The following is a 19,857-nucleotide window of genomic DNA, read 5'->3' as shown; positions in this document are numbered from 1 at the left end:
GGGGAGGGGAAGGGAACGGAAGAGAACAGAATGGAATGGAACAGAAAAGAAACCTGCCTTGGTCTCGATGCCTTTTTTTTTTTAATTTATTTTATGTATATGAGTATACTGTAGCTGTCTTCAGACACGCCAGAAGAAGGCATTGGATCTTGTTACAGATGACTGTGACCACCATGTTGTTGCTGGGATTTGAACTTAGGACCTCTGGAAGAGCAGTCAGTACTCTTAATTGCTGAACCATCTCTCCAGCCCAGTCTCAATTTCTTTTACAGCACCAGAGCAGTGACTAAGAGTCAGACACTGACTGCTCCACCCTCAGGGCTGACTGCTACTATGTACCACAGTGGCACTCGTGGTTTGACAATAGCCAACAGCTGTCCACTCAGACTTAAACCTGCTCAACATGATTGGTACTGAAAAACTAGCCAGCTACCCAAGGACGTTAGAGGAGAATCTGCAACTGCCTCTTTAGTAAACCAGTAATTCTCAACCAAATTCTAAATACTTATCCATTTACTCAAAGATAAGTGGAGTTTCCACCCTTAAACAAACAAACTTCTCTTTGCAGTAAGTGGAGAAAAATCACAATTGGTCAGAGTGCAGACAACAATTGTGGGATGCTCAGCCCTAATGGCTACTTCTACAACACAACTCCTGCACCTAAGGCTCAGAAAACATTATGGAAAAGGAAGCAGAAAGACTGTGAAAGACAGAGGACCAGGAAATCTGATGTGAGCTTATGTCTCCTAGAAATGATAAAGTTTTACTCCTGAGACCGTAACAATGTGGCTGGCTGCCTTAATAAAAGTGTACCACCAACAGACATGCTAACTTGGAAAGGGGTGCTCTCACAGGGTCCTGCCCCTGTGACAAAGAACTGCATTGTGACTAAGAACTGCTTACAGTGAGAAGTCTTTCCTTGGAGATGAGCCCCTTAATTGTTTCTCCAATACCAAGTGGCCAGACCTGAAATCATGTAATACAAGCAACACTAAATGGACTGAGTAGGCTCTGTGTGTGTGCATGCGTCTGCATGTGTCTTCACAGCAAGTGTTACTACAGTACTTCAGGGACCAAAAATTACACTGGGCTAAAAACAGCACATCAGAGAAAGGAGGGAGCCCATGAAAAACAAGTGTTTGCTGCTTCCATTCTGAGGACTGAGATCTATTATGTGCTGCACATCCTAAACTCTGTGACAGAACTGTGGTACAAATGTACCAGTGAGTCTGGGTACCCTAAACAAAGAACTACAGGCCAACTAAGGAATAACTAGATTGGGAGAAATCATCTTCCTAAGGGAAGAGCCTCCAAATTGATTATCCAATACCAAGTGATCAGCCCTGGAGAAAAATAAAAGTAACATTATATGGACTGAACAGATAATATTTATATACTTAGAAATATGTACACACATTGTAGGTATATGTACTGCAGAAAAATGTGTCTCTGTCCTTCTTTGCCTGCCTAAGGCACCTTCTGATTAGTTAAAATAAAAAAATCTGATGGCCAACAAGGCAAGGCAGGATTAGAAAGTGGGACGTCAGCAGAGAAAAGAACTCTGGCAAAGAGTTCAGGTACAGGCGTTTTCTCCATCCAGGCTTGGAGGGAAGTCAGACATATGAAATTGAAGAGAGGTAACCAGCCATGTGGCGGACATAGAATAGAATAAACAGGATAACTGAGTTACGGAGCTTGCTGGGAAACAAACTAGGCATTTATTAATAAAAGATAAGCCTCCGAGTTGTTATTCGGGAACTGGGGCAGACATAGAAAGCCTGAATGGCTACACACATTATAATAGGGGTGGAGGGAAAGGGAATGGGGAAATGATGTAATTATATTTTAATTTCAAAAGTAAATAAAAAAAAAAAAACAACACAACTCTGCAAAAGAGCTGGACTATTTTTTCCATAGTTGATGTTTTATGCTGTAGAAAAAACAACTTCCAGGACAGGAAGAATATCCACAGGGACCGAAAGTATAACTAAGGTTCAGTAACAAACAGAAGATACCTCCAAACTCATTAAAACCAAACCAAACCAAAATCAGCAATACAGCAGCAACAACAAAAGAAGCACACAAGTTAAAGGCAAGCCTTACTTTCCAGGATCTGGCATCTGTGTGCACAGCAGCCGCAGAGACTGGAAACTCCTCCGGATAGAATGTATGTTTGCCATTCCCATAAACACAACTTCACAGTTTGGATAATACTCTGTAGAGAAAAACAATTTAAAAAACCCACAATACATTTAATGTAAGGATCACACCACAAACATAAAAGCAACAAAGTAACAGCACTCCAATAGTAGGACCATGACAGACTCAGAAAGGGCATAATACTAGAACTCTGTATTTACTACCTCAATTTGACCTCACTTTTCTAAGAAGTTCGTGGGAGTGCAGGAGGCTAGTGACTCATGTATGTACTGTGAGAGACATCAGACTGAGAAGCAGAGCCTCTACAGACCTGTGGGCAGAGGCCAGCTTTCCTGTTCTTCAGGTAGACAGACACACACGAGGAAGATGGTCTGTACCTCAGCCAAAGCTCACGAATGTAAGGATCCAGAGAGACATCCTGGCTTTCTGAATGTAGAGTGAAACACGTGCTTTGCCATTTAACTTAAGCCTAGGCTCTGAGTGAGCTGCACTGACACGCAGGGACAGATGACACACCCACCTGGGCACTCGCAGCCTCCTCCTTTGGCTCGATTTGCCACAGCTGCTGCATAGGAGCGTGCATCCAAGATCAAAAGTTTCTGCGGCTGGAGAGCTAAACTTTCTGCTCCTGACGTATTCGACAGAGAGGAATCTGCAGACATCAAGAAGAGGATAAAAAATAAGCAAACCTAGATCTCCTAGAGCTGTGAACAACTAGTACCAGAGGCACATATTACAGTAAAAACAGAACAAAATGAACTCCAATCAATGAAGCCCCCTAGCCAGACCCTGTTTCTCTGACTTGCCTTCAGTGTACCCTCTGTTTTGCCTCTTGAAATTGATAAAGATTTATTTTCCAAAACCAATCCCAAAGCACATAAGATGAAATTCCCACTTCACCTAATGTTTTACCCCCATTTCTACCCCTGTAGTCCTTTCATAAAGGCAAGTATTTTTCTCCACAGACTGGAGACAACCCACATCCTCATCCAAGCACTTCATTCTTGTCACAATGGCAAGGAAGACAACACTAGGCTCTTAAACCGAGCTTGAAACAAAAGATCTTCCAGTGCTTTGGCAAGAATGAGTTACTCCCCAAACAAATTCACTGAATTCTCTCTTATAAAGTAGCTTTAGGGCTGGAGAGATGGTTCAGTGGTTAAAACATTGACTGCCCCCTCCTGGTGTGTCTGAAGTCAGCTGCAGTGTACTTACATACATAAAACAAATAAATAAATCTTCAAAATAGAAAAGTAACTTTATATAGCCAGGTGTGATGACATATGCCCCAACAGTTAGGAAGCAGAGGCAGGCAGTTCTCTGATGTCAAGGCTAGCCTGGTCTAAATAGTGAGTTCCAGGACAAAGACTCAAAAAAATCTGAATTAACATTCTGTCATCTCAGGAAAAGGCACTAAAAGAAGTTTTTCAGGTGGTTTTAAAAACTGATGCCTGGGCCTAGTGAGCACCTTACCGAACTCCACATCAGAAAGATCCCCTGCATTGGGAAAGTCCCGACAACTGTTCCGAGTGGAAACCTTGCTGACACTTGACTGAGAGTCGGAAGCACACGCTTTGGCCACTGACTGTACCAGATGCTCATCATCAGCATTGCGCCAGCCCCACCAGCTAACCTCTGGTTGTCCGCAGCGGGCAATGACAGCTCCATTGCTCTGGTGCCTGTGTGGAGATAACAGGCAGTGAGTGTACTACTCCTTTTTTCTTTTCATTTTTCTTTTTTTTTTTTTGGTGTGGGTATTTTATATATTAACATTTCAAATGTTATCCCCTTTCCCAGTTTTCTCTCTGGAAGCCCCTTATCCCACTCTTGAGTGTACTATTTCAAGGCCCCCATCTGATGCTCTGCACTCACATAAAAGGATGGAAATTGATTGTAAATAGCCTGACCTTAGGTAAATCCAGAATTGGTTTCAAATCTGCATTATTAATAGGGGCAGAAAAACAAAACCTACATAGCTTTCTCAATTATCATGTCATCATAGTGCTCTCTGTAAAGCTACCAACAAATGGTAAGTGAATATTCTTAGAGAAAATGAACACAATTTAGATATTCTGAATCTTTATTTTTGGGAAATCAATTTTTTTAAAAAAAATCTATACATATTATACCAATTCTACTATGTAATAATTAAGTACAAAGACCTCACTTCTGATACTGAATCCAACACATGCAAGATGCTAAGGTACAAAACTGCTTTGCCTCACTTCTGAAGGTGTACTGCAGTATTCATATATTCACTACTGCTGGCTTGATGATTCTTTTAAAACACATCCCATCTCTGCAAGTAGAACATTCACCTGGCCTACAGTGAAATCCTTTATACAGCTCTCCTGAGATGTCATGAGTCACAACTTATTGTTACTATGGACACAGCACTCTATGACCCAATCATGCTTGCTCAGGCTTTTCAGAGGGAAGAAATCACAATCCCAGTAAACTATACTCTGACAGATTCTTTTCCAAAGCCAGAAATGATTCTCAGAGTCAATTCTGAATTGCTACTAAATTTTCATATGTTTTCTAGTATGTCAATTAAAAAGTTGGAAAAAATATAATATTTAGTTGTAAAAGACAAAGTTCAGACCCATGCTATGCCATAGATAAATTGGAAAGTGTCAAATAGAGTGAAGTGAGCCCATCACAAAGGACATGAGTTATTAAGACTTATCACATAGTCAGAATAGGCAAATCTAGAGAAACAGTGTATTACTGGCTATACCTTGGGACAGAGCAGTTGGGGAAGTAAGGAATGATTGCTAATGAGTATGAGGTTTCACTCTGTATAGTGAAAATACAGTAACATTGATTGTAGAGGTGGGTTACACAACTCTAAATGTAATATAATAAAGATTGCTAATTTGTATTAGCAAACTTAAAGCTTTCTTAAGTTGTAAAAGTAATCTCTGCTATAAAAATGGAGAGCTCAGTGGATAAAGCACAGGCCTGGTAGCCCACACCCCATACCTGAACTCATGTAAAAGTAGAAGGAGGAGACTGACAAAGCTGGATCACATGTGCTGTGGCATGTGTGCCTGTACACACACACACACACACACACACACACACACACACACACACACACACTAAATTAACAAACAAAATTTTATAAATCTTTGAACTAAAAAATATTTTTGTGTGTCTATGTATGGAGGGAGAGAACCAGAAGAGGACAAAGATCTCCAGGAGCTGCAACTATAGGCAGCTGTGAACGCCCAGTACAAGTGCTGGTAACCAAACTCCATTCATCCGAAAGAACTGCACATGCTCTTTACCACTTAGCCAATTCTTCAGCCCCAATAAATACTTTTAAAAAATCTGGTAAGCCTTTTTTAAACACTGTGTCTGAAGACAACTACAGTGTACTTATTTATAAAAAATCTGGCATGCCTTTAATCCCAGCACTTGGGAGGCAGAGGCAAGCAGATTTCTGAGTTCAAGGCCAGCCTGGTCTACAGAGTGAGTTCTAGGACAGCCAGAGCTATATAGAGAAACCCTGTCTCGAAAAACCAAAGGGGAAAAAAAAAGGTTTAAAAAAAGGGGGCTGGTGAGATAGCTCAGCGGTTAAGAGCACCAATTGCTTTTCTGAAGGTCCTGAGTTCAAATCCTAGCAATCACATGGTGGCTCACAATCATCCGTAACAAGATCTGACACCCTCTTCTGGTGTGTCTGAAGACAGCTACAGTGTACTTATTTATAATAACAAATAAATCTTTGGACCAGAGTGAACAGGGACTGAGTGAGCGGAGTCTACCGGTGCAAAGGTCCTAAAAGTCAACTCCCAACAACCAGATGAAGGCTCACAATTGTCTGTACAGCTACAGCGTGTACTCATATGCATAAAATAAATAAATCTTTAAAAAAAAGAAAAAAGAAATCACTGCTGCAGTCTACACATAACTAAATCTAGGAAATGCTAGATTTAGGGGCATCTTGCTACCTGTGATGGTTTGAATAAGAATGGTCCCCACAGGCTCTTAAAACTTAAATGCTTAGTCATAAGGAGTACCACTATTTGTGAAGGATTAGAAGCTGGGGCCTTGTTGGAGTAGATGTGACCTGCTGGAGGAAGTATGTCATTGGGGGTTGGCTTTAAGGTTTCAAAAAATCCCATGCCAAGCCTTATCCCTTTCTCTCTTGGTCTGCAAATCAAGATGTAGCTCACAGGGATTGTTCTAGAGCCATTAGTGCTGCCTTGCTCCCTGCCATCATGCTAAGGAACTAAACTTCTGAAACTGTAGTCCCCAGCTAAATGTTTTCTTTTGCAAGAGTTGCCTTGGTCACAGTGCCCAAGACATCACCTCTGCTGGCACTGAAGAGTGGTGGAGTGTTCTGAACATTTTACAACACACCCCTAACAAAACTAAACAACACAGGGATCCAATTCAGAGATAAGAGACATATGACACATGTCCTGTGATAGAGAGAGTAGCTCCAGGAAGCCTGCCTGATTTACATAGCTACACCAAGCACAATCTTGACAGATTTTCTCTCAAGGATTAATGGTGACAATTTCCATTTATGTATATTCTACGTATATTCTAGGTATCTAGAATAGGGAATTGGATTATAGAAAAGGGGGGAAAAAGCTAATAAAAAAACCATATTCTAAGGAGCTCTTCTTTTTTTGTTGTTTTGTTTTGTTTTTTCGAGACAGGGTTTCTCTTTGTAGCCTTGGCTGTCCTGGAACTCACTCTGTAGACCAGGCTGGCCTCTAACTCAGAAACCCGCCTGCCTCTGCCTCCCAAGTGCCGGGATTAAAGGCGTGCACCACCATCGCCCGGCGAGAAGCTCTTCTAAACTAGCATACTTAGGTTTTCTGCCTAAAGGGAGAAAAATGACTTTTACTCAGAAAGAGTACTTCCCCCTTCTGCTCTAAGTCACAAGTCTCATAAATGCCAGGCAGCTCATCTAACACAGCTGTTGGTCCGAACAGCAGCTTCCAAACAGCAGCCAGCTGCTTTCCCAGCTTCATAAATCCCATCTGTTTCCCTGTTCTGTAATTACATGTCATTCTCAGTACTTGAGTGACAGGTAAATTTGGTTACCTACTTTGGTGTCTTAAAATAAAATTGCTGAAAATGGACACTGAAGTCTTAATTGGGTCCCACTGAGCCACAGGCAGTGCCCTCCACGTTCTGTATTCAGGGTGGTATCAGAATTTGCTTTCAATAGGCTAAATGAACAAGCTGGTTACCTTCATAGGAATGTCACAAGAAATATACCTTCCTAGAGCCTCAATATTGGAGTGCAATAGCTCCTGGTGTGGCAGGTTTTAACTAAGCCATTGTTTTGGCTCACTTTGGTCAGTCTAAAAGGTCTACAACCCAAAAAGTAAAGTGGAGAATGTTAACATTACAAGACACAATAGGACTTCTTAAAAATTTAACATGATTGTTTAACAGCGGAGTGGTCACTAACTCATAAAGCTAGTACTGAAGTATATACTCTATTCCAAATGTCACTTAAAGGCATTAAAGTGTTAAGAGGCCTGCATTTACATACTACAGCACATCTGTTTATCACCAACCTCCTTTTAAAATGTGCACCCCTTAGCCCTTATATAGGTACCACTCCCTCAAAGTAAAAATTCCTTATGCAGGGAAGAGGAAGGATTGGTTTTTTTAAAAGATTTATTTATCTATTTTATGTGTATGAGTACACTGTAGCTATACAGATGGCTGTGAGCCATCATGTGGCTGCTCGGAATTGAACTCAGGACCTCTGCTTGCTCCAGACCCACTTGGTTGTGAGCCACCATGTGGTTGCTGGGATCCAAACTCAGGACCTTCAGAAGAGCAGTCAGTGCTCTCACCCACTGAGCCATGTTGCCAGCCCAAGAGGAAGGATTGTAAGAAGTTCATGACATCAGAATATGTACCTTTCCAAGGGTGTAACAGCAGCAAACACTTGCTGGGGAAGAAAACTTTGGGAAACATGCCTGTTGTGCTCTAGCTAATGCCAGTAATACAGCTGTCATGAGTTACCACTCTGGGGAGTCTTCCAGTGACATACCTACTTCTGAATCTTCTATATCCCTCCAACTTATTCTTCACCCATGCTCCTATAAGTGACCTTAAAAGCTCTACGTGATCAGCAAAATAGCTTAGGTGGAATCATTTCTTAGGTCTATAGTCGGTGTCCTATCTGAGATTTATAGAGAGCTGTTCATGTCTCCCCACAAGATAATACACTACAACTCTCATGCCTTGTGTCTCTGAAATGTTCTTTCTAGCCACAGTTGATTCTAATTCATCTCAAAACAAGAATCCTTCCTTCCACATGTTAAAGTGACAATCACAAACACCATTAGAGTTCATCGAGCTCTATTCTAAATCTCACTAATCTTTCATCACAGAAGTCCTGCTAAACATCTGAAGCTAAATACAATGAATATAAGAAAAAAATGTTATTTTATTTTATTTTTTTTAAAGACAGAGTCTCCCTGAATAGTAGCCATGCCTAGCCTGGAAGTCCTTACATAGACCAGGCTAATCTTGAAGTCATAGATATCCACCTGTCTCTATCTCCTGAGTGCTAGGATTAAAGGTGTGCATTGCAACAGGTGGCCCAGACACTTTTCTATTGAAATATTCTCATCAGGGTTCACTTGCATTACCAGCTTCTGTTCTTGACACAATGAGTGCTGGTGTTTTTCTTTCTGCCGGCACAGCTTTAGCAATAAAGAAGCATGCACTTGCTAGGGACTGTCTCTGGCAGGTCAGCAGCTGTCAGGACAGTGAGCAGTGGGGAAGAAGTACCTGTGGCTGGTCTGGCTTACATACCTGTAGATGACAGCAGGGATGCGCTTCCAGGATCTGAAGCCTGCCACACTTTCCAATTCTTTATCGGTGATCCAAGCAGGTACTATAAGCTCTTGTGGATAACTACCACATAATCTGTTGGAAAGAAGAGAATGGTGGTAAGAAGGAAAGAGAAGGAGAGAAGATGGAGGAGGAGAGACGAGCAGAGGGATAGGACATAAGCTGGCATAGGGACACTATTCATGCCATCACAAAGCCAGTTAAGAAGGCAATGAGGGTACTTGCCTAGTATGTTCAAGGACCTATATTCATTCTCTAGCACAAGAGAAAAAAACATGGCGGACGAAAAATTGAGGGAGCACTATTGAGGTTTTTGGTCTCCTTAACAGAATAGGCAGCTATAACGTTTGCTTAGATTATACAAATTATCTTTGATGGTTCAATCTGATGCTGCCTTTTATAATCTGATAATCTAACAATGAAAAAATGAGAGTTGAGGGACATTCTCCTCCTCCATAATAATTCTCTGTTGTAAACTGTGTGTGTGTGTGTGTGTGTGTGTGTGTGTGTGTGTGTGTGTGTGTGTGTGTGTAAGTATAGAAAGAAGCATCTATGTCACCTTTCTTAGCTTCAGTCTTCTAGGCTCCTTGTCAAAGTGAAGCATGAAAAGGACAAAGCCGACCATTTCAGATCTCCTCTTCAGATTAACTTTTCACCTGATCTGAAACAGGATGACCTAATTCTCTCTTTTTAAAAAAAGATTTGTTTATTTTATGTATGTGACTACACTGTAGCTGTCTTTAGACATACCAGAAGAGGGCATCAAATCTCACTACAGATGGTTGGAAGCCACCATGTGGTTGCTGGGAATTGAACTCAGGACCTCTGGAGGAGCAGATGGTGCTGTTAACCTCTGAGCCATTGCTCTAGGCCCAGGGATGTCCTAATTTTAAGTAACAAGTACAGCTAGGAGATATACAAATACAGTACACACTAATAATCCCAATGAGTCAAACTAGTAATGTGAGCAAGCTATTAACCATGATTTCTATAAAATACACTTCGGAGGAACTATTTCCTGTGCTCTCTGCCTTGCACATTCACCCCCTTGCTTGCTCATTTTAAAACAAAAGGTGGTTTTGCATTCTAGTCAAATTTATTTTATTTACAGGGCAGTATCACTAGGTAATCTTCCTTTTGAACACTGAAAGCAGTATGAGATTTAATCTTTAAACTCAAAAATTATCTGTGCTGGTTGGTTTTTATGTCAACTTGACAAGAGCTAGGGGACATGTGAAGAAAAGTTAAGAAAGTTCCTCCACAGGATTGGCTTTTAGGCATTTTCTTGACTGATGACTGGTGTGGGAGGGCCCAGCCCACTGCACAGGTGATCCTGGATGCTATAAAAATCAGTTGAGCAAGCCATGGAGAGTAAACCAGTATGCAACACTTATCTATGGCTTCTGTTCTTGCCCTGAGGTATCCTGAGTTCATGTGTTGACTTCCTTTGAAGATTATGATATGGAAATATAAGCAAAATAAACCTCCTGAAGTCGCTCATTGGTAATGGAGTTTTACTTCAGCACAGAAACCGTAACTGAGATCCCTTCACCTCCATTACCCTGCCTTACTCTATGCACCGGAAGGAGACGTGAGACAGGGTTTTGATTACTCAACACTACATCTCTCTCTTACCAGAAGATAAAGAACCAGAAGGATGGCTGTGATGGAGAATAAGCTACACAAACTTCCTAACACCCATTCAAACTCTTTAAGATGGCCTGTGACCATGACCACAGCAACCACTCTACTAGCTTGTCTTACTCTTTTTATTTTGTTTTATGTTCAAGACTAGATCCGGTTCTCATTCGTTAGCAGTAGAATAAATGTTTCACAGTCCTGGAAGCTGACTTGTTCATATGAACTGGTGATTTCCTATGCTCACTGTCCAGCAGACACTACACCTGTTCTACTCAGAAGTTAGCTCTTCTCACTGTTGGTAAACAGTTCCAGTGTAAGAAAATAAGGTTCCACTCAGCAAAGCCTATGTAGCCTCAGATTTCTATGGCTACTCAGTCCTCCAACCTGCCTCTGAGAACAGCTCCATGTGAAGCTCTTGTGTCTTTGTAACCTCCAGGTTCTTAACTTCTTAGCTAGGCCCCATGTGAAGAGTTGCAATGAGTGGTAGATTTTCCAGTGAAAAATGGCCAACTATATAAACAGACCACGAAAATAGGTATTATAATTTGAGGTAACTGAAAAGATCAAAGGATGGTTAGTGATGCTAAGAAACATATGAGTAGAGTATATTAATTTCAGTCTCCTGGACTGTTTCACAGAAACTTTAACTTACAAAATCTCAGTATTTAGCCACCTTCTCGCACCAAAGCACTTACATGTTTTAAGTTTTAAGGCGTGGTGGCGCACACCTTTAATCCCAGCACTTGGGAGGCAGAGGCAGGCAGATTTCTGAGTTCGAGGCCAGCCTGGTCTACAGACTGAGTTCCAGGACAGCCAAGGCTACACAGAGAAACCCTGTCTCAAAAAAACAAAAACAAAAACAAAAACAAAAAAAGTTTCAAGGAAACAGGTAATGAATGAATTTAATAATAGTTATTTAGCATTTAATGGTCAAATGATCACAGCTGAGGACATCTGTCATTAAGGTTAGCAATGAGGGATTTTTCAGTTGGAAAAGTGCTTGTGCTATGCTATCATGAGCATCCATGTTCAGATCCCCAGTGCTCATGTAAAAAGCTAGATGTGGTATTATATGCCTATAATCCCAGCATTGGGGGTTAGAGAGAGGAGGTTCCTTAGAGCTTGCTGGTCAACTAGTCTTACTGAACCAGCAAGCTCCAAGTTCAGTGAGAGACCCTGGCTCAAAACTAAGGCAACAAATGATAATGTAAGATACTCAAAATTCACAAACTGCTGGCCTCTGTCTACACCTACACAGGTGTGTGAACACACACACACACACACACACATACACACACAACAAGCACTTGTTTATCCTTGCTTTTAAGTTCACTGATTTCATAATGCCAAAGTGCTGATGAATATACACTACTGCCCACAGTTAGCATAGTATCATCTAGACATGCATGGGGCAGGAAGAAAGGAGGCCTACAAAGGTTAAAAGAAGGTTTCAAGAACTTATTATGCAAGGATCATTTTCCACTCCAGAAATATTGAACAAAAGGTTCAGAAAGAACTCTGAAGAACATGAATTTAGGGTTAATAAACAAGATTCTATTTCAAAGTATCTGAATTTAATATCCTGCCTCCTGAGAATTGGGGCTTCTGTTAAAGGTACTGGCTGTGAAACAGTCTACAAGTATCCATGTAACTCACTTGTATTTCTCATTGATGTTGGAAATCCTCCAGGCATTGTTCATATCAAAACCCATCCGCTCTACTTCATTCTTAAACCTTGACGTTACATGTTCCCCTAGAGACAGAAACAGACAGCAGAAACAAAGAAATAAATACCATTTTGCAAAATGAAAACAAAACCACTACTACTTTTGTTCTATTCTATTTCAATTGTTTTAAAGGCAGGAATATATAAATAGATAACACATATTTAGCTTTAGTCAAAAAAATGGGCAGGTTAATAATACAGAAAGAAAAGAGGAATCAGAAATCAAGAATTATGTCATCTTAGCCACTGGATACCTTTAATCCCAGCACTCAGGAGACTGTGAGCTTGAAACCACCCTGGTCTAGGCTATCCAGGGCTATAGTAACAACCTATCTAGAGGGGTTGAGTGTATTACTTAAATTCTTTATGGGCACTGTTGTGCTCATTTGCTGTACTCATTTCTTTAGAGGGTGAGGAGATTAGTATAACACATCTATGGCCTGGAAAACCATGTTCTTTCTTGTAAATACACAAACTACTAGTTTACTTCCATACTCAGAATAACAGTATAGATAAAAAGAAAAAAAAAACATCTTAAATCACCAAGATTGGTAACGTAGATTGGTAAGTTCTTTATTTGAAACCCTCTGGGTCACATTTCAGAACCTGGGAGGTTTCTGACTTTTAGAAAGCTAAGACAATGCATATATTATAACACTGCAGTTCCAATTTCAACAGGGGCTACTTAGCATTCCTAGTTCCTCAGTGGAACACACGGGCACTTCATACCAAGTGAGATAACTGTGTCAGCTCAGCTCAGGCCAAACTGCAAACAGATTAAGAAATGCCTTCAGGTTTTTAGAGACTGCAAGCAATCAGGCAAGTGGCCACTACCAGTGATAAGAAATCCCAGGGAACACCCATTATTAAAAGACACCCTAGGGATCTATAACAACACACCCTCTCACCTAGCTATAACCTGGTCACATCTCTATTAAATATGGTGCTTTATCCCTTAAGATATCATAACAAAGGTAGAGCCAGACCAAATTTAAAGAGCTTTGCTCCTTAGGTAGTGCATGGTTCTAGAGCAGTAACTTACTAAACAGGTTCCTGATGTGTGCAACCAGTAATGAAAGCTATAAAACAAATGGGGGCAGGGCTACAAGAAAGCACAACAAATAAAAGCACACAGCTTTTGTTCTGGAGAGAAGGGTACACTCTTGTTCTCCTTGGGAGATAATCTTCAGAACAGAAAAACACTGACTGCTTGGATGCAGGCCAATCCTATAAAACTATGTCCCATTTAAACATCTTCTCTTAAGTTTAGGCTAAGTATCACACGCTTTCTGAGGAAGAGATCAGAAAAGATGAGTTCAGACAGGCAAGAAGAAATAACAGTTAAATCTGATTCATTTGAAAACTTTTAGAAGCAACATAGCAGGCTCCCAAACAAGATAAAAAGTTATCTGAACAGAGGTGCCATCTGTCTACAAATTTTAAGGAGTATTGGCCCTTAGAAAAAATAAAAAGGGAGCCTTTAACGTAAAAGATAAAGCTGTAAAATTGTGGCAGCTTTCAAGTTTGTTAAAAGAAGATATCCCAAAGAGGGGGAAGAGATGGCTCAGCAGTTAAGGGCACTGGTTGTTCTTCCAGAGTTCAATTCCCAGTACCCACATGGTAACTCATAGCTGTCTATAATGGTATTCCTCTTCTGATGTGCAGAGGAATGTGAAAACAAAGTACACATATAGTAAAATACATAATTTTTGGGGGGTGCCCATAAAATACATAATTTTTTGCTGGGGGGAAGAAGGCATAGAATCCCCTAAAATGGGAGACACAGATAGTTGTGAGCTGTCATGTAGGTGCTGGGACTCAAACCCTGGTCTTCAGAAAGAGTACCCAGTGCTCTTAACTGCTTAGTTATCACTGAAGCTCCAACTTCTATGTCTTTAATTCTAAATTCTTCATAAGTTAATCTAGCATAGTATTTCCTTTCTTGTCTTTATTTTTCCTCTTATATTTCTCATTTTCTCCCTATAATATTTTAAATAGTATTTTGACTAGTTTAATGATTTTTGGAGATAGTGTATCAAACACAGCCTAGGTTGGATTGTAGGCTGAGTCTCCTATCTCTGCCTCCCCATTACTAGAATTACAAGTAGACTCCCCTCATGCCCTACTAGCTTTTATTTAAAAAAAAAAAAAAAAACCTTATACTTTTATTTTTTATTTATGCATTTATTCTCATTATTATTTTATGTATAAATGCAGATTCATGGTACACGTGTGAAAGTCAGAGACTTGTGGGGGTCAGTTCTCTTCTCCTGTCCTGAGTTCTAGAGATCAAACTCAGATTATAAGCAGCAAGCATTTTTACCTGCTGAAACATCTCACTGGTCCATATTTTAAATTTTATTCCTGCTTTACATTTATTTAAAAATTGTTTAGATTTATTAGTTTTATTTATTTATACATTTTAGGATTTATATGTTTCATTTTGTATGAATGGTGTTTAGCCTGCAAGTATGCATGTGCACCACAAAAGTGGAAACTTCTGATTTCTTTGGAGACTCAGTCGTATCGTGATATTTTTCTGGAAACTGTCTTATAAGATGTTTTTGCTGAGGCAGGCATGTGGGAAGATGTTTTGCTGAGAACAGACAAGTGGTGTTTTCTGGAAGCTGCCTGGAAAAAAGGCATATGATGTTTTGCTAGAGAGGACAGTTGAAAGAATGTGTGATGTTTGGAAAGGGTATAAATATAACCCAACAGACAATGGTTGATGCTGTGTGGTATTGGTTCTCCTGGCCACTCTGTTGATCTTCGTTGGGCTCTGCTGATGCTAGCCTTCTCTGACTATGCTGTGTGGCATTAGTTCACCTTGCAACTCTTTGCTGGTCATTGTTTGTTGTAACTTCATAGAAAGAAGCACACCAAAAAACTTCTGGTGGTGTTCCAGTGGACTCGGGCCGATTGGCAGAGTTTTGCAGTTTCTTGTGGATCAAACTGTCGTTGCTGATTCATGAATGTTTGTGAGTGGATTGCGCTGCTGCTGCTTATTCTTGTGAACTGAACTGTTGATAAGCTGAAGTTGCAGGTTGGATTCTCTCCAAAGAACTATTTCTAAACAGGTCCACATCCTCCTTTGCCCTACTAACTTTTCTTTCCCATTAATCCTGGTGGGTGGCGGGTTAGAAGGGAGGTTAAAACATTTAAGTACACTTACTAAGGTAGGTTTTAAAAAATCTAAGCCTACACACCACTATTTTGCCTGGTGCCCTCAGAAGACAGTAGAAGGAGTCAGATTTCTTGGGATTAGAGTTACAGAGGATTGTGAGCCACCATGTAAATGCTGGAAACTGAACCTGAGTCTTCTGCAAGAGCAACAAGTGCTTTAAATCCCCAAACCATCTCTCCATCCCTCTCATCTAATTTCTAAAGAACATCCTCACAAATAGGATATCTTTTTTGTTTTACTGTTATTTTTATTTTTTTTTTCTAAATCTCCTATTTTCTTTCCCCCTCCATAGCTTACCCATTTGTCTTTTTCTCTATATTCAACCTTTCCCTGCCCCCATCAACTCATCCATTTAGTGTAGCTGGATGCCCTGAGTAGTTACCACCTCACAGCACAGTCTAAATTGGTTATGCCATATTCTGTCCAACAGTCACTACTAATGTAGGAGTGAACTTAATCAGGTTCCAGTGAACTTCAAAGTCAGCCTAGTCTACATTGGGAGTTTCAAGACAGCCAGGACTATATAGTGACATCCTATCTCAAAAACAAATATAAATATAACACTGATCAACACCAAGACACAAACAAACCTATGATCTACAGGACAGAAGAAGCAGAGACTAAAAGCTAAAGGCTGGCTGGAGAGAAGGCCCAGCAGTTAAAGGGTGCCTGATGCTAAAGCACGGGGACCAGAGTCAGACACAGATGTACTCGTGTGTCTGTGACTTCATCACCAAGGGTACAGACACAGACTGCTACTGCTCACGGGCTGACAGCCTAGCTCAAAACCATGAGCTCCGTGTTCTCAGGAAGACCCTGCCTCAAGAAAGGCACCTGAATACACTATACACACTCATAAACATACACAGTCGATCAATCAATACTAAAGGTATAGAATATGTTCAATGAAATAGTAACAAAAATTCCAAAATCCAGAGAAAGGACATTCAAATACGAGATATTTTCAAAATCTCAAACGGACATCACCAGAGAACTCCTCTAATACATATTAAGAGTCAAGTATCAAAAATATAAAGCAAGAAATAATATTATAAACTCTTAAGAGAAAAATACCAACTCACCCAACAATGGCAAACACATCAGAATACCCTAAGACCCCTCATCAGTAACCCTAAAAGCAGGTAAGCACTCTAGGACTATTTCAAGCCCTTAAAGTAAACAACTGCCAACTAAGACTGCTATAGCCAGCAAAGCTATCTTTTAAAACTTAAGACATAAAAGTCATTTCCAATCAAGCATGAACTAAAGCAGTTGATGACTACCCATCCAAAATTGCAAAAGATAATTAAAAGAACACTACTCACTGAGAAGGAAAAAAGAACAGTTTCAATCCCAAGTGCCAGGAAAGAATAAAGTTCATGAGACTAGATGAACACCGGAGAACTAGAGAGGAATTTATCACGTCCAACACAGTAAAACAGCAAACCCTTAAAACTAACAGGAGAGAAGGAGCATAATAACCACACAAGCAGGAAAACTACAGTAATTAGTTAATACCTCTTAATAATAACTCTAAGTGAAATGGCTTTAATTTACTAATAAAAAGATGCAAGACCAGCTGACTGGACTAGCTGACAAGATTCAACTATCTGTGGTTAGCAAGCAACAGATTTCATTGGCAAGCCCACAGACTGAGTCAAAGGATGAAGGAAGAGAAAAAAGAAAAAGTCAGAGGATGGAAGCCTATATATGAAAAACCAAACCAAATCAAAACAAAAAACAGATGGCCCAAACAGGGGAGAACAGTCACTGCTATTCTCATTCTGATAAGGCAGACTTCAAATCAAAATAGCCAGAAGAGATAAAGAAAGTCTATATATTAATAAAGAGAACAATTCACCAAAAAGATATAACAGTTTTAAGCACATATGCACCAAATGTTGGGGCTTCCAATTTTATAAGGTAAACATTAATGAACACAAAAGGTCACATAGTTCCTGATACAATAACTGTGGGTGACTTTAATACCCAACTCTCACCTTTAGACACACCATCCAAATAAAAACTCCACAAAGAAACTTCAGAGTTAAATTATATCATAGGCCAAATGAATGTAACACACTTCTCCAAAATGTACATTCTTCCAGTAATCCCTGGAACCACCTCTGAAACAGACCACATTCTAGGACATAAAGCACATCTTTTTTGTTTGTTTGTTTTTTTGAGACAAGGTTTCTCTGTGTAGCCCTGGCTGTCCTGGAACTCACTCTGTAGACCAGGCTGGCCTCGAACTCAGAAATCTGCCTGCCTCTGCCTCTCGAGTGCTGGAATTAAAGGCGTGCACCACCACCGCCCGGCCCATAAAGTACATCTTAATAACAACCTAACAACTGAAATAAATTCTAGTATCTTCTCAGGTCACATGGAATAAAACTAGAAGTCAATAGCAAGAGAAGCTACAGAACTGTATAAATATTTGAGAACTGTGTGACTTCTAGTAAGTCACTAAAGAAACCAGGGAAGAAATTGTAACATTTCTAGAATCAAATAAAAATAAAAACACAATTTATCAGAACATTTGGGATGCATGTCTAAAAGTAACATTTATTTATAGCTGTATTTACATAAAAAACAAAACACTCTTTGGGCAGTGGCAGTACCCACCTTTAATCCCAACATTCTGGAGGCAGAGGCAGGCAGATCTCTGTAAATTCGAGGCCAGCCTGGTCTACAGAGTAAGTTCAAGACAGTCACACCTACAGAAAAACCCTGTCTCAAACAAAATATATAAAACACAGTCATACACACACACACACACACTCACGCACACATACTGACATGCATACTGTATACAAAATACAAACATACATCAAAGCAAATGGTTTTAATTTTTTAAATATTACATTTATTGACGGTGCTAGGGTTACATACTGCAATACATATGTAGAAGTCAAAGGACAACTTTCAGGAGCTTGTTCTCTGTTCCTGGGGACTGAACCCAAATCACCAGGCTTGGCAACATGTACCTTTACCTACTGAGTCATCTCACTGGTCCAATACATATTTCTTCAAAATAACTGGAACATTTTTAAAGGCTGGAGATGGTTCAATGGTTGTAAAAGTGTTTGCCTAATAACCTGAGTTCAGATTCCAGGAACTCATGTAAAAAGCCAACACAGCTGCACATATCAGGAATCCCAGAATGCACAGGAAAGATGGAGATAGGAGAAATCACTCAGAAGCTTGAGCCAGCCAGCTAGCTTGGAGTACATAGCACAGCAGCAGACAGCAAGTAGAAGGTGAGAACTAATACTCAGTTGTCCTCCAACTAACTACCATATTTACCCATAGCACCCTTACAGCTAAGAAACTGGAACAAGCCTAAATGTCTAATAACAGATGAATCAATAAAAGAAAATATATACAATGAAATGTTTTTTTTTTATTTATTAGAAATGTTTATATGTATTTGTATGTGTTTGAGAGGCATGATGCTTGCCTCAATGCTCCTGTGGAGGTCAGAGGACAATTTGCAGGAGTCAGCTCTCCCCCTCCACCACAAGGGCCCTATTGATTAAACTCAGGTCATCAGGCTGGAACAGCAAATGATTTTACCAATTGAGCTACCTCAGCCACTACAATGGAATTTTAATCAGGATTAGAGAAACTATTATTGTGATGACATATAGGAAGACAGAATTAGGCATCATTATTGTTAAGCAAAACAAGTCAGACTCTGAGAGAAAAAAGCTTATGTGGGAAAACTGTTTGGCCTCCATGGGCACTGCACAGGCATGGTCCATACACATAAATGCAGGCAAAACATTCATACACATAAAGTAATTCTTTTAATCTTAGAAACTGGGGTGTGTGTGTGTGTGTGTGTGTGTGTGTGTGTGTGTGTTTGTGCGCACCCACGCTCCATGGATAAAAATGTAGCTCTCAGTCACGTCTCTAGCGCCAAGCCTACCTGGCTGGGCCATGCTACCATCACCATGAAGATGGACTATCCTCAGAAACTGTAGACCAGCACCTCAACTATATGTTTTCTTTCATAACAACTGCCTTGGTCATGCTGTCTCTTCACAGCAACAGAATAGTGACTAAGGCACCACAACCTCCTCACCATGATGGACTGTCACGAACTATGAGCCAGAATGAACCTCTCCATTGTTAAGCGGCTTTGTCAGGTCTTCTATCACAGCAAAGAGAAGGTAATTACTCTTGAAAGCTGAGGACATCTAGGCAAAGGCTGAAGTTCTAAGTCTATTGCTTGCCTGAATTTGAGATGAGGTAGATACTTAAACAATACTTAACGAAGACTCTCAAGTTTCACAGATGA

At 40.2% G+C, this 19,857-nt stretch overlaps 1 protein-coding gene across 4 annotated transcripts in view; it reads right to left on the bottom strand.

The window, feature by feature from the left end:
* Positions 1 to 19,857, bottom strand: part of Mtmr3 (myotubularin related protein 3) — a 124,149-nt gene that overhangs the window by 15,578 nt on the left and 88,714 nt on the right. For all 4 annotated transcript variants that reach the window (XM_031339981.1, XM_031339984.1, XM_031339982.1 and 1 more), the window contains 5 exons: positions 12,301 to 12,397; positions 8,965 to 9,078; positions 3,634 to 3,839; positions 2,681 to 2,812; positions 2,104 to 2,215 (listed from right to left, as the gene is read on the bottom strand). In XM_031339981.1, coding sequence (XP_031195841.1) covers positions 2,104 to 2,215; positions 2,681 to 2,812; positions 3,634 to 3,839; positions 8,965 to 9,078; positions 12,301 to 12,397 — 661 coding nt within the window. The remainder of the gene's footprint in view (positions 1 to 2,103; positions 2,216 to 2,680; positions 2,813 to 3,633; positions 3,840 to 8,964; positions 9,079 to 12,300; positions 12,398 to 19,857) is intronic.

This window comes from Mastomys coucha, unplaced genomic scaffold (genome assembly GCF_008632895.1).
Source record: "Mastomys coucha isolate ucsf_1 unplaced genomic scaffold, UCSF_Mcou_1 pScaffold22, whole genome shotgun sequence".
Lineage (NCBI taxonomy): Eukaryota > Metazoa > Chordata > Mammalia > Rodentia > Muridae > Mastomys > Mastomys coucha.
The sequence above is the reverse complement of the archived record's forward strand: the minus strand, read 5'-3'. Positions and strand labels throughout refer to the sequence as shown.